The sequence below is a fragment of the Hemiscyllium ocellatum genome, chromosome 12 (genome assembly GCF_020745735.1).
Source record: "Hemiscyllium ocellatum isolate sHemOce1 chromosome 12, sHemOce1.pat.X.cur, whole genome shotgun sequence".
NCBI classification, from domain to species: Eukaryota; Metazoa; Chordata; class Chondrichthyes; order Orectolobiformes; family Hemiscylliidae; genus Hemiscyllium; species Hemiscyllium ocellatum.
The window spans coordinates 75,914,998-75,931,801 of record NC_083412.1 but is presented as its reverse complement, the minus strand read 5'-3'; the positions used below and the strand labels follow the sequence as shown (position 1 = coordinate 75,931,801).

General features: G+C 40.2%; 1 protein-coding gene across 3 annotated transcripts in view; it reads right to left on the bottom strand.

Annotated features, from left to right (window-relative positions):
- Window positions 1–10,276: 10,276 nt before the first annotated feature.
- The window catches only part of urb1 (URB1 ribosome biogenesis homolog), a 121,438-nt gene continuing 114,910 nt past the window's right edge, over window positions 10,277–16,804 (bottom strand). For 2 of the 3 annotated variants that reach the window (XM_060833717.1, XM_060833719.1), the window contains one exon: window positions 10,277–10,628. In XM_060833717.1, the coding sequence (XP_060689700.1) occupies window positions 10,417–10,628 (212 nt within the window). In that variant the 3' untranslated portion in view covers window positions 10,277–10,416. The remainder of the gene's footprint in view (window positions 10,629–16,804) is intronic. The other variant, XM_060833718.1, reaches the window with a different exon arrangement.

Below are 16,804 nucleotides of genomic sequence, written 5' to 3'. Positions count from 1 at the left end.
ACAGGAGATGAAAGTTAGGTGTGCATTTCAGGCAGAGAAAATACTAACTTCATCAATCACCACATGGAATGTATGTGGGACTCTGTCTCAGTTTGGATTTTAGGAGCAAAAGACAGCAGGAAGAGTTGCTGTAGCTTGTAGCTAGTGAAACAAATCTACAGTGGTTCTTGTGGAGCCTTGTGTGAAAAAACAGTCAACAAAATTAGCTTGGAAAATGGTTGGAACCAATTTGGGAATATATTGGAAACCTAAACAAGTAACTGAGGCATCCACAGTCAGGAGACCTGTAAATAAAAGAGTGAGTAAAAGGAGGAGAGATTTTAAAGTCAAAAAAACTAATAAAATTAATTGAAACTTGGAGTGTAGTTGGAACACTGAGGGGAAGTGACATGAATTCGCTCGATTTGAGCTGCACCTTTGGGTAGTTGCAATGTATAAGTGAATTCTTGTGAAGAAGGAAGTAAACTGACTTCATAATGTATGTAATTTTAAACTATGGTGTTGATAATGCTTACTTTCTTGAATTCTTTTTAGTAGACAATAAACTTTTGTTTTTGTTTAAATGTTGTGGTATAGTTCTTTTTGTTAATTCTTAGGTGTTTGGATTACTTCTTTAAACATTTAATTGCTCCTAACAAGGTGGCAAAATAACAGGAATGAAGCAATTTCAATTCTACAAACTAAATTACTGTTTTGGATTGAATATTGGGTCTTGACCTTTGATATTAAATGCTTGGCGTATACTTAATTAAAAACAAATCACAAATTATGGTTATTTAGTGCTACTGCTTATCCATGAGAACAGTAGGTTATACTGAATTTTTTTTTCTGCAATGCTAATGAAGAGTCAAGTGAGTACATGCCCAACTATTTCTGGAAAATAATCGCCAGAGGACTCGGTATGACTTTTATCTGTCTTGTAAATTGAATCAACTATTCTTGGAGTATTTCATCGGGGGTTACAGGAACACATGAACAGTGGTTTGACAGTCAGTCAGTTGTATTCTGTTCAGTTGGAACTGATTGATTCATGGACTTCCTCCATTCAAACTTCTTGGAACACAGAAAAACTTCTGTCAGTCATTTCAAGGCACAGAAAATTATATTGTACTGGCACAAAAAGCCTTGATATCATTAACTTTATACATTATTATGCTACAAATGCTAAATTGTCAGCTTAATGGAGAATACAATTTTTTACCAAGACTTCAGAGATTTTGGATTGATTTCCTTTTTCATCAATTACTTTCTCTTCCTCAATGCACATGTTTAATTCTTTTATTGTCCTTCATGGTTCTTCATTGGTAACCATCCTGCTTGTTTCTCTTCAGTTTGATTCTTTGCTGCATATTCCTGGAGTTGTGGCTTATTGTTATTTTGGAAAATTCCAGTTCGTCAAATGCAAGTCTAATTCACGATTGGAGAATAAAAAAGTATGCATACCATTGCAAGATATGTGAAACATTATGGATAAAAGGGGCTCTGAACCAATGTTTTCTCTATTTTTATGTGAGGCATACTGAACCCTATGAATAAAAGGTAATATATTCAATCTCTCTAATTCTTTATTGAAAATCTTTTTCAGCCACAATGGTCATTTTTAATAATTGTATATATCACCTTTCTTGTGCCAGTATTCCAAGGAAAAAACAATTAAAACTAAATTCTGATCATTTTCCCAGGGTTTTCGCTGGCATTTTACCTTTATAGAACATAGAACAATACAGCGCAGAACAGCCCTTCGGCCCTCAATGTTGCGCAGACCTGATTAGGTCAGGTCCACTACAGTGTGGAAACAGGCCCTTTGGCCCAACCAGCCTACACTGACCCTCCGAAGAATAACCCATCCAGACCCACTTCGCTCTGATTAATGCACCTTACACTATGGACAATTTAGCATTGCCAATTCACCTAACCTGCACATCTTTGGACTGTGGGAGGAAACTGGAGCACCCTGAGGAAACCCACACATACACGGGGAGAATGTGTAAGCTCCATACAGACAGTCGCCTGAGGCTGGAATCGAACCTGGGACCCTGGTGCTGTGAGGCAGCAGTGCTAACCACTGAGCCACTATGCCACCCCTGTGAATTATTCTCAACTCGTTCTCCTACACTATCCCATCATCATCCATGTGCTTATCCAAGGATTGTTTAAATCTCCCTAATGTGGCTGAATTAACTACATTGGCATTCCATGCCCTTACTACTCTGAGTAAAGAACCTGTCTCTGACATCTGTCTTAAATCTATCACCCCTCAATTTGTAGTTATGCCCCCTCAGACAAGCTGACGTCATCATCCTAGGAAAGAGACTTTCACTGTCTACCCTATCTAATCCTCTGATCATCTTGTATGTCTCTAACCATCCCCTCTTAGCCGCCTTCTTTCTAATGAGAACAGGCCCAAGTCTCTCAGCCTTTCCTCATAAGACCTTCCCTGCAGACCAGGCAACATCCTAGTAAATCTCTTCTGCACCTTTTCCAATGTTTCCACATCCTTCCCGAAATATGGGATCCAGAACTGTTCACAATATTCTAGGTGCGGCCGCACTAGTATTTTGTATAGTTGCAGCATGATATTGCAGCTCTAGAACTTACTCCCTCTACCAATGAAACCTAACACACCGTATGGTTTTTTAACAGCACTATCAACCTGGGTGGCAACTTTCAGGGATCCATGTACATTGACTCCAAGATCCCTCTGCACATCCACACTTCCAAGAATCTTTCCATTGACCCAGTAGTCTGCCTTCCTGTTGTTCTTCCCAAAGTGAATCACCTCACATTTAGCTGCATTGAACTCCATTTGCCACCCCTCAGCCCAATTCTGCAGTTTATTCACGTACCCCTGCAACCTGCAACATTCTTCCAAACTGTCCACTACGCCACCGACTTTAGTATCATCTGCAAATTTGCTAATCCATCCACCTATACCTGCATCAAAGTCATTATAAAAATGACAAACAGCAGTGGCCCCAAAACAATCCTTGTGGCACACCACTAGTAACCGGATTCCAGGCTGAATATTTTCCAGCAACCTCCACTCGTTGCCTTCTTTCAGAAAGCCAGTTTCTAATCCAAACTGCTAAATCACCCTCAATCCCATGCCTCTGCATTTTCTCCAACAACCTATCATGTGGAACCTTATCAAAGGCTTTACTGAAGTCCTTGTACACCACATCAACTGCCCTACCCTCCTCTACATGCTTGGTCACCTTCTCAAAAAACTCAATGAGGTTTGTGACACATGACCTGTCCTTGATGAAACTACTTTGACTATCTGAAATCAAGTTGTTGCTTGTTAGATAATTATAAATCCAATCTCTTATCAGTCTATAATTACCTGAGTCATCTCTACTGCCCTTCTTGAACAAGGGCACATTTGCAATCCTCCAGTCCTTTGGTACTAATCCTGTAGACAGTGACAACTCAAATATCAAAGCCAAAAGCTCTGTTATCTCCTCCCTAGCTTCCCAGAGAAACTTCTGATAAATCCCATCCGGTCCAGGGACTTGTCTGCTTTCACTCCTTCTAGAATTAATAACACCTCTTCATAACCAACCTAGATCCTTTCTTGCCTAATATCTCACACCTCATTCTTCTCCTCTATAATATTCTCCTTTCCCTGAGTGAAAAATGATGAGAAATGTTCTTTTAGCAAATATCTTTTATTGCTTTCTGTTGTATTCCACCTTATAGTTTTTAGATATTTTCTCATAATGGTGCCTAATAATTGCAAAACTTGATTTTGCTTTCTCCCCCTCTCCTTTCTATAAGGTTCATCCTTATTCCAGATGAAATGGATTGAGGATCTGCCTCCTTGCCCAACCCATGAGGGAAGTCATACCACTGTGGGCAGACCTGCCATCAGGCAAAACAATTGTGAAAATGGTGCACTCCACATGAATTGTGATTAATACAAAGAATAGTCAGCTAGACAGAAGTCCCATATTTATTTAAGAGACATTTTAATGCTGTGTTACAGAACTGTACAGACTTTGAAAAGTTGAGCTAAAATGGACTGGATGCCTTTCCTGACCTTTTAACTATTTTGTGATCATACATCATGGAGAAAGATTGGGAATATACAACATGAGAAACACTTATAGAAAGGAGAGGGGGAGAAAGCAAAATCAAGTTTTGCAATTATTAGGCACCATTATGAGAAAATATCTAAAAACTATAAGGTGGAATACAACAGAAAGCAATAAAAGATATTTGCTAAAAGAACATTTCTCATCATTTTTCACTCAGGGAAAGGAGAATATTATAGAGGAGAAGAATGAGGTGTGAGATATTAGGCAAGAAAGGATCTAGGTTGGTTATGAAGAGGTGTTATTAATTCTAGGAGTGAAAGCAGACAAGTCCCTGGACCGGATGGGATTTATCAGAAGTTTCTCTGGGAAGCTAGGGAGGAGATAACAGAGCTTTTGGCTTTGATATTTGAGTTGTCACTGTCTACAGGATTAGTACCAAAGGACTGGAGGATTGCAAATGTGCCCTTGTTCAAGAAGGGCAGTAGAGATGACTCAGGTAATTATATACTGTTTCCCACCAGATGTCGAACAACTGAGCCAGATGGCTTGCCATCACACTACCATGGGGTCCAGGTTGATGTGGCAATACATACTTTTACAAACATATTGTCCCCTGGAGCTACGATAGTGATGGCAAAGGCTTCAATTTATTCCCATTTCATAATGACCAGGCAAGTCTCCCCACTCTTAACACATCCTGGAAGGAACCACAAGTTGGTGTCTGACCTGTTTGGTTACGTTATGTATGCACATTCCTCAGTCATCAAGTCCTGAAGTGAGATTTGAATGCTGAACTTCGGGTTCAGATACCAATGACTGAGGTACAAACCTCCAGTGAAAAATTACCTCACATTAGTTAAAAATCACACAACACCAGATTATAGTCTAACAGGTTTATTTGGAAATTCAAGCATTCGGAGTGCTGCTCCTTCATCAGGTAGTTATTGGGCTGGATCATGGGACATAGAATTTATACTAAAAGATCAAAGTGTCATACAACTGATACGATCTACTGAACAAACTTAGATTGCTGTTAAGTCTTTAATAACTTAGAATGGGGATGAAGGTTTTGATTGAGTAATATGTAAATCGCAGATCTTCTTTCAAGTCACAGTCCTGAGACAACTTAAGGTTTTATCAGTATACGAGAAAGGTGACATTTCAGCTCAGACAATGCATTAAAGGTGTAAGGTTAGAGTCTATCTGTATCTGAGCCTTGAGTCAGACTGGTTCTATTTCCAAAGTAGGAATTTATAAAATATCACATGGACTGACTGCCTACAGATTCTGTGCTTTTTGAACAAAATAGAATGTGTCTGCAAATACAAATTCACCCCATAGACTTTTATGTGTGTGGGAAAAAGAGTGTGTGTGTGTGTGTCTGTGTGTGTGTATGTGTATGTGTGTGCATGTGTGCTTGATTGTACGCACGAGTGTGACAAAGTTTATGCCTGTGTGTGTGTGTGTGTGTGTGTGTGTGTGTGTGAGAGAGAGAGAGAGAGAACAAAAGTTGATTTTATCTGTTTCTACCATATACAACTGATACAGTAAAAAGGAGACAGCATTCCTCCAGTAAGGAGGGTGCTACATGGACAGCACAAATTACAGAATTGTACACAGCATAAAGTGCATAGGGAGTTCAAAACATGCAAGTTACAGTACAACAGAAGAATGATGAATAATAGATATTTTTCTAGCAGCAATAGTATTAGAGAGGGTCTGTGACCATGTGTAAGAACGTATGTGTGAAATTGTATAATGTAATGGGGTCGCCTGTAGTGTGATATGAACCCCAGGTCCCAATTGAGGCCATTACTATGGGTACCGAATTTGGCTATCAGCTTCTGCTTGGCCACTCTGCATAGTTCTGTACCTTGAAGTCCGCCTTGAAGGATGGTCACTCAAAGATCCGAGGTTGAATGTCCCTGACTGGGAGGGACCATCCCTGTGTGGCGAGTGTTGCATGGTGTCCATTCGGTGGTTGTTGTAGCATCCGCTTGGTCTCGTCAATGTACCACGCCTCAGGACATCCTTGCCTGCTGTGTATGAGACCAACAACATGGCCTAGTCACATGAATACCTGCCACATATATGGTGGGTGGTGTCCTCACATGCAATGTTTAGTATCCATGTCAATACTCTGACATGTCTTGCCATAACAGGGTGATATGGTATTGTGGTCAATGTTGTCCTGGAGGCTGGGCAGTTTGCTGAGAACAATGGTGTGTTTGGTTTGGCAGTACTTAAAGGTGAGAAATTAAGGCATGGGGAAGGTCATGGCGAGGTGCTCATCCTCATCAATAATGTGTTTCAGGCTGCGATGGACATTGCGTAATTTCTCCCCTTCCAGGAAATACTGAACGACAAAGGATCCCTCTCAGGCATATGTCATGTCTATCTCCTGAGGAGGTCATTACGGTTTCTTGCAGTGGATTGTCGAAACCAGCGATTGAGGAGTTGAGCATCGTATTCTGTTCTTAAGAGGGTACCTCCACATCATACCTCACATTAAAAATCGGCTTTTTGTAGTATGAACCTATCGTTCCCTTATTCTACTCTAGCTTGAAACATATAAGATAGGAGCAGGAATAGGCCATTTGATGCACATTTCCGAACCTTTAGCATCAAAGGAGCACCTTTTAATTGTCACCTTTCAAGGTTGAAAATTTGTGCAGTTTCTCCAAATATTTCAGTCCAGTGTTGCTAGAGATGAAAGTCAAATGTTCTCTGTGAACTGGATCTTCCACAGTTTTTACCCATCCAACTTCTTTCAGTCTCCAGGTATATCTCATTATTGGGCCATATTGGTTGTTCCTTTTATCTTCTTCAATGTTAACTTCTAACCACTGAACTCTGCTTCTTGATCCCTATCATCAGCAATGGTTAGTTTTCCTCTTTTAGTGATAGTGAATGGGCAAGTTAGATCCAAAATTGGTTTAATGCCAGAAAACAGAAAAAAAAAACCATTCTTACAAGGATGCAAAACTAGTTATGAGGTGACTAGAGATTCAGAGACCCTTTTTATTGGAGCAGAAATGGAAATAAGAGACCTTACCTGGACTATGGTGCAATTTTGGTCCCCTTATTTGAGGAAAGATGTTTTGGCATTGGAAGCAGTTCAGAGGAGGGTCACCAGATTGATCCCAGAGATAAGGGGTTTGCCATATGGGGAGAGATTGAACAGATTAGGCCTATACTCTATGGAAATTAGAAGAATGAGGGGAGAAAAAACGGAGGTATTCAAGAAGATAAAACACGTAGACAAGATAGACATTGAATGGATGCTTCCTCTTGTGGGGCATTCTAGGATGAGGTGTCACATACTTAGGATAAGGGGTAGCAAATTTAAAACAGAGTTGAGGAGAAACTACTTCTCCCAGAGGGTTGTGAATCTGTGGAATTCACTACCCTAAAGTGCAATGGATGCTTGGACAATGAGTATGTTTAATGAGGAGTTAGACAGATTTTTAATTGGTAATGGGTTGCAGGGATATGGTGAGAAAGCAGGAAAAGGGGAGTGAGGAGGATATCAGCCATGATCAAATGGCAGAGCAGAAGCGATGGGCCAAACGGCCAAATTCTACTCCTTATATCTAATGAACTTATAAGTAGTTTCAAAGCTGTGAAATAACATCAGTTATTTATTTTAAAAGTCAAAAACCAAGGACATAAATGACACTTTAAAAAGTATTTACATTTGTAAAAGTCATTGAAATGAAGATATTGTTCAAATCTATCTCTACTTTTCAGTGCATAAAACAGCTCACCACATTATTGAGATATGCTTGTAAGACTCAAGCTAACAATAGTCTGTCAACATTGTGTTAAGATCTTTTGGTCATGTAGCTAGTAAACATACAAGTAAAAAACTGAAATTGTGTACTAACTCCTCAGAATGAAAGAAAATTTAAACATTACTATACTCCAGAACTTTCACTGTGGTCCACAAACCAATGATTTAAAAGGGATGAAGGGAGATGAAAGAGAGGAGAAAGATACTGGGAAAAAAAGGGGAATATTTTAGAATTAATTACAATATGGTAACTGAAGTAATCAAGTTGATTAAAATTAGTTTGCAATCAGATTGAGTATTTTCTGGTTGCTCAGTGCTCAGAAAAGGCTTCAGTTGGCATCACTTTCACCCAAATTAACTTGTGAGTTCAAGTTCCATGCCAGAAACCTGAGCAATAAATCTAGTTTGATGCTGCTGTGCATGAAGGCAGGACTGCTGGAATTGATGTCTTTCCAGACAAAATCTCATTTTGTCTCTCAGTGGCATATAATTTCTTTTTAATGTCCTGACCAATACTTATCCTTCAATCAACTGTTTGAGAAAATGGATTATCTGGTCAATGCTGTTTTTGGGAGTATGTAGTGCATTTGTGTAATTGGCTACATTAATTGTAATGGTACATTACATTTTCACGTTGCAATAGTGACACAGTTTAAAAATATCTGTAATGAGCTCAAGGATATCCAAGGAACGTGAAAGAGACAAGCGAAATCTAAGTCTTTGTATTTGTCACCATTTGTCAAAACAATCAAAAGTACTTCATTAACTGTAACGTTTCATGTATGCAAGAGTAAAAGGCAAAATATGCCGGATTCTGGAAATCTGAAACAGACAGAGAAGGACACAAATAGAAAGACACCACTTTGACTGGGACATTACATCCATCCTAGGACAGGCTAACCCGAAACACACATGGGAATCCCTAGAAGCCTGACACTCAAACCAGAACTTCATCAATAAACACATTGATTTGGACCCCATTTACCAACCTGGACGACATGGTAGCTCAGTGGTGAGCACTGCTGCCTTACTGTGCCAGGGACCCGTACTTCATTCCAGCCTCGGGTGACTGTCTGTGTGGAGTTGGCACATACTCCCCATGTCTGCATGGGTTTCCTCCCACAGTTCAAAGATGTGCAAGTTGGGTGAATTGGCCATGCTAAATTGCCCACAGTGTTGAGTAATGTGTTGGTTAGTTGCATTAGTCAGGGGTAAATATAGGGGAGTGGAACGGGTCTGGGTTGGTTACTCTTCGGAGGGTTGAAGTAGACTTGTTGGACTGATCGGCCTCGTCTCTCACTGTAGGGATTTGATGATCTATGAAGCTCGGAGAAAAAGAACCGGAAATAGTATCACTCACCGTATCAGAGCTGAAAATGTGTTGCTGGTTAAAGCACAGCAGGTTAGGCAGCATCCAAGGAACAGGAAATTCGACGTGTCGGGCCAGAGCCCTTCATCAGGAATGAGGAGAGGGTGCCAGGCAGGCTAAGATAAAAGCTTTTATCTTAGCCTGCCTGGCACCCTCTCCTCATTCCTGATGAAGGGCTCTGGCCCGAAACGTCGAATTCCCTGTTCCTTGGATGCTGCCTAACCTGCTGTGCTTTAACCAGCAACACATTTTCAGCTCTGATCTCCAGCATCTGCAGACCTCACTTTTTACTCACCGTATCAGACCAAGCCACATAAATAGAAAGCAGGACAGAACACTAGCACTTCACTGGAGACTCACTGATGATATTACCGAGCATGGTAACAAGACTTCTAAGAACAAACCTACTAGCCCAGCGAGCAAACTTACAACTTGACAAACAGAGAAGCTGGAGAAACACAGCAGAGAAACAGAGTTAACATTTCGAGTTTGATATGATTCTTGTTGCTAGACTTGCTAGGTTTCTGCAGCGGTCTCTGTTACATAATGCAAACCTTTCTTTTGGCAAGGGCTGCGTGCAAGGTGCTGTGCTTCTAAAGCGATGAGCACTGGTATTTTCCCATATTTTGAATAATTATCACGCATTGGCACAGATTGACGATAATACAAAGAATTGAAACACCAAATCCAAAATGTGTGGGATGTGTAATAGATTGTAAATACATTTTTAAAACCTTTCTCTATGCATCTTATTTCTAACTTCATTTTCGTTTTGGTGGAGTGATGGATGATGTCATGATGGACTGTGAATAACTGTTGGCTAGAAATAAAATTGCCAGAAAGGATGCTAGGATGCTTGAAACAGGGAAGCATCAGTGAAATAAACAGATTTACAAACTTTTTACAGTTAGGAAATTGGCTTCCTTGATAATTTTTTTCTTAAAAAGATACTACTGTTTATTGAAAGCATCAACAAAGTCTACCATTTGATATGAAGAAACCACTGTGTCTGAAAAGGAAGATTATTATTCATTTACACTCTGTGTATTTACAGATAAGTAATGATTTATCACAAGTTTGGTATAGATTTTTAACAATAACAGGCTTAATATTTTTAAAACTGCACAGCTTGATGGTGCCAAAAACATACATGCATCATAATCAACAAAAAAATGGTCAATTGCCTGATCGCCTGTTAAATTATAAAGAAATAATAACTACTGTCTTTCAATAACGGAACAGATGTCTTTACAGAGAGATACAATGGCATCAAATGTCTTCTTTTGCTTTGCTTTCAGGCTCTTTCCAACCCTTGGCATATCTTCAGAGGCATCTGAGATCAATTTTACATGAGCCAGAAATATTTGAGGTTCCTGCGCTCCAAGCCATAAGTTCCATAAGTAATTGGAGAGCAGAAACAAAGTTGCTGCTGTGAAAAGACAGAACTACAAGTTAAAAATGTTATAATCATTAGTACTTAAAACTGTAAGGTACATTTTATGTAATTGCCTTCTTTTTTTTCTGAGCGTGTGCTATCATGTAAAAGCATGGAACTGTCCCCTTCTTCCATCAAATAATGACGTTCTGTAGCTGAGCGGGGAGCACGCACAGTCTGCACCATCAACTATAATGCTGGTCATGCTCGTATCTCTAATGACCTGGTCCCTCCTTCCTTCTATTATCGCCACAGCCTTACAATTTTGCACCAACACTTCACTTCTTGTGCTATGTCCTCCACCCTGCTGTTGGCATCCATGCCTCAAGATTCCGAGTCATGACCTCTGGATTTCCCTAAACCTCTCCATCATTCTAATGTCAATATGTTTTTAAAAAATTTTTCACGGTGACCCAGTTTTATGTTACTTGAAGGGCAGTCTTCTCCTTTAATTTAATGTCAATGGCATTTCTGATTTTGTTCTTGTGAAGGTATTTACCATTTTACTATATTGTTGCACTATTTAAATATTTGTCATGTCACTATAAAGCCCGTCAGAAGTTGCATGATTTATTTCCCTCTCTGCTACAACTAGTCGTTCAGTGCAATATAGTGAAGATCAGGAATATACTCTCTGATGCTATATATTAGTAATCCAATGCTGAAAGCTCAACCACACATCTGCTTTATTTTGAAACTGATAAAACTCAAATAACTGTTATTTAAGTTCATATTCAATTTACTACTTCTATCAACCAGTGCTTGTGTGTTCCACCAGAATCACTAAGCTTCAAACCTCATTATACCCATAGTTCAAACATAGAAAAAAATGGCAAAGCTTTAGGAGACATTGACTGTCCTCGATTTCAAGCCAATATTTGACTGAGTGTGGCATCAAGGAGCCCTAGCAAAATAGGAGCCTTAACAAAACTGAAAGTCAACATGTTTGAGGGAAAAACCCTTAATTATAATTATTTCTCCGAGGAGTAACTGTTCTGTAGGACAGCCATGAAATAATGAGGGCATCTGAAAAATTCTGTACATTAATCATGTGTGGCTTTAATGTTCATGTCGAGTAGGAAAATCAAATTGGCAAAGCTAGCCACGAGGGAGAATTCATAAGGTGCAATTTCCAGGACCAAGAGGATGTGGATCCAACTAGGGATTGGGCCATTGTGGATCTGGTGATGTGTATGACACAGTTAACAAATAATCTCAGAGTAAAAGGTCCCCCAGAGAAAAGTGACAAACTGAATGCTAAAATTCTGTAGAAGTGGGAAACTTGGGTGGGAAACAACTGTGCTAAACTTAACTGTGGATAATTACATCAGGATGACAGCTGAGTTGGCTGGAGTGGACCAGGAAGGGAATGGGGTAGAAAAGATGATTGAGGAATGATGGCAGATGCTTAAGAAAGACTCACAGCAAAGATATATCTCAGTGAGGAATAGGGACTCCAGGAAGGGAATAAATTGACCATGGCTATCCAGGGAAGTTAAGAATAATAGCATATTGAAAGATAAGGCATACAATGTCTCAAAGATTAATGGTAATTCAGAAGATTGGTAAAGTTTCAAAAGACAACAAAAGGGCACACAGAGGGTGGTACATGTATGGAATGAGCTGCCAGAGGAAGTAGTGGAGGCTGGTACAATTGCAACATTTGAGAGGCATTTCGATGGGTATATGAATAGAAAAGGCTTGGAGGGATATGGGCCGGGTGCTGACAGGTGGGACTAGATTGGGTTGGGATATCTGGTCGGCATGGATGGGTTGGATCGATGGGTCTGTTTCCATGCTGTTCATCTCTATGACTCTATAAACTATGAAAGCAAACTAGACAATTAATATAAAAGTAGAGAGCAGGGGAATCTTTAAATGTTTAACTACAAAAAGAGAGGCCAAGTGGACATAAGTCCCTTAAAGAACAAGGCTATGAAATAATTAGAGTAAAAAGTGAGGTCTGATGAAGGGCTCTGGCCCGAAACGTCGAATTTCCTGTTCCTTGGATGCTGCCTAACCTGCTGTGCTTTAACCAGCAACACATTTTCAGCTATGAAATAATTATGGGGAATAGCAGAGGTGTCAAATCAATACTTTGCATTAGTCTTCACAGTAGAGGATATGAACAGCACTTCAAAAATACTAATTAATGAAGGTCTAGGGGTGGGATGGGGTGGGAAAGAGAGAGAGAGAGACAGAGAGAGAGAGAGAGAGAGAGAGAGACCCATAATTAAAAAGGGAAGGAGACAGGACACTGGTATGTGTAGGCTATTTAGCTTAATGTCTGTCATTGGGAAAATGAGTCTTTTATAAAGGGTATAAAGGATTTTAGTAGCTCAGTGGTTAGCACTGCTGCCTCACAACACCATAGACCCATGTTTGATTCTAGCCTTGGACGACTGTCTGTGTGGAGTGTGCACATTCGCCCTGTGTGGGTTTCCTTGGCGTGCTCCAGTTTCCTCCCACAGTCCGAAGATGTGCAGGTTAGATGAATTGGCCATGCTAAATTCCCCATAGTGTTCATGGATGTGTAGCTTCGGTACATTAGTCAGGGATAAATATAGTGGAATGGGTCTGGGTGGGTTACTGTTTGAGGGTCAGTGTCGATTTGATGGGTCAAAGGGCCTGCTTCCACACTGTAGGGGGGTTTATGAAGAGACGGGAAATGTTCTAGAACAATACAACATTTAGAAATATGTAATATGATCAAGCAAGTCAGCATGGCTTCATAAAGGGAAATCAGGACAGAGAATTGATTAATACAACAGAAGATACAGAGTTGGGAATTTTCTGGACAGCAAGCAGTCACCAACGGAGTGCTACCGGTATCAGTGTAGGGGCCACAATTATTGACAATATGTTATTAATTCTTTGGAATGCAGATATTAACTAAAATAGCTAAATTGACAGATGACACCAAAACAGGTGAGTGGTGAGTGTAACAAAAATAATCTGCAGAGGGATATAGACAGGTTAAGTGAGTGCATCAAAATATGGCAATGACATATACCACAGGGTATATGTGAAGCTGTGCACTTTTGAATGAAGTATAGAAGAGCTAATATTATTTACGTGGAGAAAGATTGTAGAGGACTGCAGCACAAAGAGATTTGGGAATTCTCATTAGTGAATCACAAAAACATTAGCATCCAAATTCAACAGGTAATTGCGAAGGCAAATGTACAGTGAGCCTTTATTTCAAGGGGAAATGGAGTGTAAAAATAAAATAAATTAAAAAATAAAAATTGCTAAAACTATAGCCAGAACCATATTTGGATTACTGTGAAAAGCTTTACTCGAAATAAATATAAACTGGCATTGGATGCAGTTCAGAGAAGACCCACTGGGTTGATTCTAGGTCTGGAGCGATTTTCTTTTGTGAAGCATTTCAGAAGGTTGGATTTGTACACATTGGGAGTTTAAAAGAATTAAAGATCTTATTGAAACATATATTATTATCTGGAGTTTTGACTGGGTAGGTGCAGGGAGGTGCTCTCCCTTGTCAGAGAGTATAGGACTAGAGAGCATGATCTCAAAGTCAGACAAAGGAAAATTTTCCTCTGTGAGGGTAACCAACAGGTGAAATTCTTTACCACCAAAGGCTGAAATGTTACATACATTAAATGCTGAGATAGATTTATAATCAGGAAGGGAATCGAGGGTTATGGGGATAAAGGCAGGGAAGTGGAGTTGAGGATTATCACATCAACCATAATCGCATCAATGGTAGGCTTTTGTTTTTTGATTCACTTGTGGGATGTGGGTTGGCTGGCTGGGCAGCATTTATTGTCTATCCCTAGTTGTCCTTGAGAAGCTGGTGGTGAACTGCCTTCTTGAACTGCTGCAGTCCACATGCTGTATGTTGACTTACAATGCTGTCAGGGAAGGAATTTCAGGATTTTAATCCAGCAACAGTGAAGGAACGCCGATATATTTCCAAATTAGGATGGTGAATGGCTTGGAGAGGATTGTGCAGATGGCAGTGATCCCATATGTCTGCTGCCATTGTGCTTCTAGATGGTAGTGGTTGTGGATTTGGAAGGGGCTAACTAAGGACCTTTGGTGAATTTCTGCAGTGCATCCTGCAGACAATAGACATTGCTGCTATTGAATGTCAGTGACGAAGGGAGTAGATGCTTGTGGATATGGTGTCAATCAAGTGGGATACTTTGTCCTGTATGGTGTCAAGCTTTTTGAGTGTTGTTGGAGCTTCACCCATCCAGGCAAGTGGAGGGCATTCCATCAAACTCCTGACGTGTGCGTAGTACCACATGGACTGCAGCATTCAAGATGGTAGCTCATCATTACCTTCTCAAGGGACATCAGGAATGAGCAATAAATGCTGGCCTTAGCAATAACGGTCATTAATGGTGAATAATACACCAAGAACAAATAAAAATAAGTTCCCTTTACATAAAAAACTCCACTTAGAGTCATAGAGATGTACAGCATGGAAACAGACCCTTTGGTCCAGGCCGACCAGATATCCCAACCCAATCTAGTCCCACCTGCCAGCACCCGGCCCATATCCCTCCAAACTCTTCCTATTCATATACCCATCTAAATGCCTCTTATATGTTGCAATTCTACCAGTCTCCACCACATCCTCTGGCAGCTCATTCCATACACGTACCACCCTCTGCGTGAAAAAGTTGCCCCTTAGGTCTCTTTTATATCTTTCCCCTCTCACCCTAAACCTATGCCCTCTAGTTCTGGACTCCCCAACCCAGAGAAAAGACTTTGCCAATTCATCCTATTCATGCCCCTCATAATTTTGTAAACCTCTATAAGGTCACCCTTCAGCCTCCAACGCTCCAGGGAAAACATCCCCAGCCTGTTCAGCCTCTCCCTGTAGTTCAGATCCTCCAACCGTGGCAACATCCTTGTCAATCTTTTCTGAAACCTTTCCGATAGGAAAGGGACCAGAATTGCAAGCAATATTCCAACAGTGGCCTAACCAATGTCCTGTACAGCTGCAACATGACCTCCCAATCCTGTACTCAATACTCTGACCAATGAAGGAAAGCATACCAAACGCCTTCTTCACTATCCTATCTATCTGCGACTCCACTTTCAAGGAGCTATGAACCTGCACTCCAAGGTCTCTTTGTTCAGCAACACTCCCTAGGACCTTACCATTAAGTGTATAAGTCCTGCTCAGATTTGCTTTCCCAAAATGCAGCACCTCGCATTTATCTGAATTAAACTCCATCTGCCACCTCTCAGCCCATTGGCCCATCTGGTCCAGATCCTGTTGTAATCTGAGGTAACCATCTTTGCTGTCCACTACACCTCCAATTTTGGTGTCATCTGCAAACTTACTAACTGTACCTCTTATGCTCGCATCCAAATCATTTATGTAAAATGACAAAAAGTAGAGGGCCCAGCACCGATCCTTGTGGTCACAGGCCTCCAGTCTGAAAAACAACCCTCCACCACCACCTTCTGTCTTCTACTTTTGAGCCAGTTTTGTATCCAAATGGCTAGTTCTCCCTGTATTCCATGAGATCTAACCTTGCTAATCAGTCTCTCATGGGGAACCCTGTCGAACGCCTTACTTCAGTCCATATAGATCACATCTACTGCTCTGCCCTCATCAATTTTCTTTGTTACTTCTTCAAAAACCTCAATCCAGTTTGTGAGACATGACTTCCCACGAGCAAAGCCATGTTGACTATCCCGAATTAAAAAGAAATTTAAAAATCTGACGAACAAGATAGTAAAATGATAGTCAAACTTACTTCAGATGAAACAGCAATACCTAATTAATGAAGGACATTAAATGCTCTGTATAATTCTGACCTTAAAAGCCACAATTCTTGCAAATTGTAATGGGAATCATGCTGAAGTGAAAGTGATTAATTGAGGATGCATGCCAGCTCAAGGCACAGCAGACGAGAGGAAACGAGTGAATCCAAAAATAGAAGTGATAATTAGCCACAGTTTAGGATGGTATGGAAACATGTCTAAGGCATACAGCAATCAATGCTCATGTAACTTAATGCTCATGTTTATTCAATTAAATGATTTAATATGCTCTGTTAGGCTGACATGCAAATTTCTTTTGCAAACTATTTTAATACAGTTATTAATTATCAAGTATCTCGTAGAGGAAATTGAATCCTTAAATAGGTAGGTGTTTTAAAAAACACTAAAATAAAGCATAT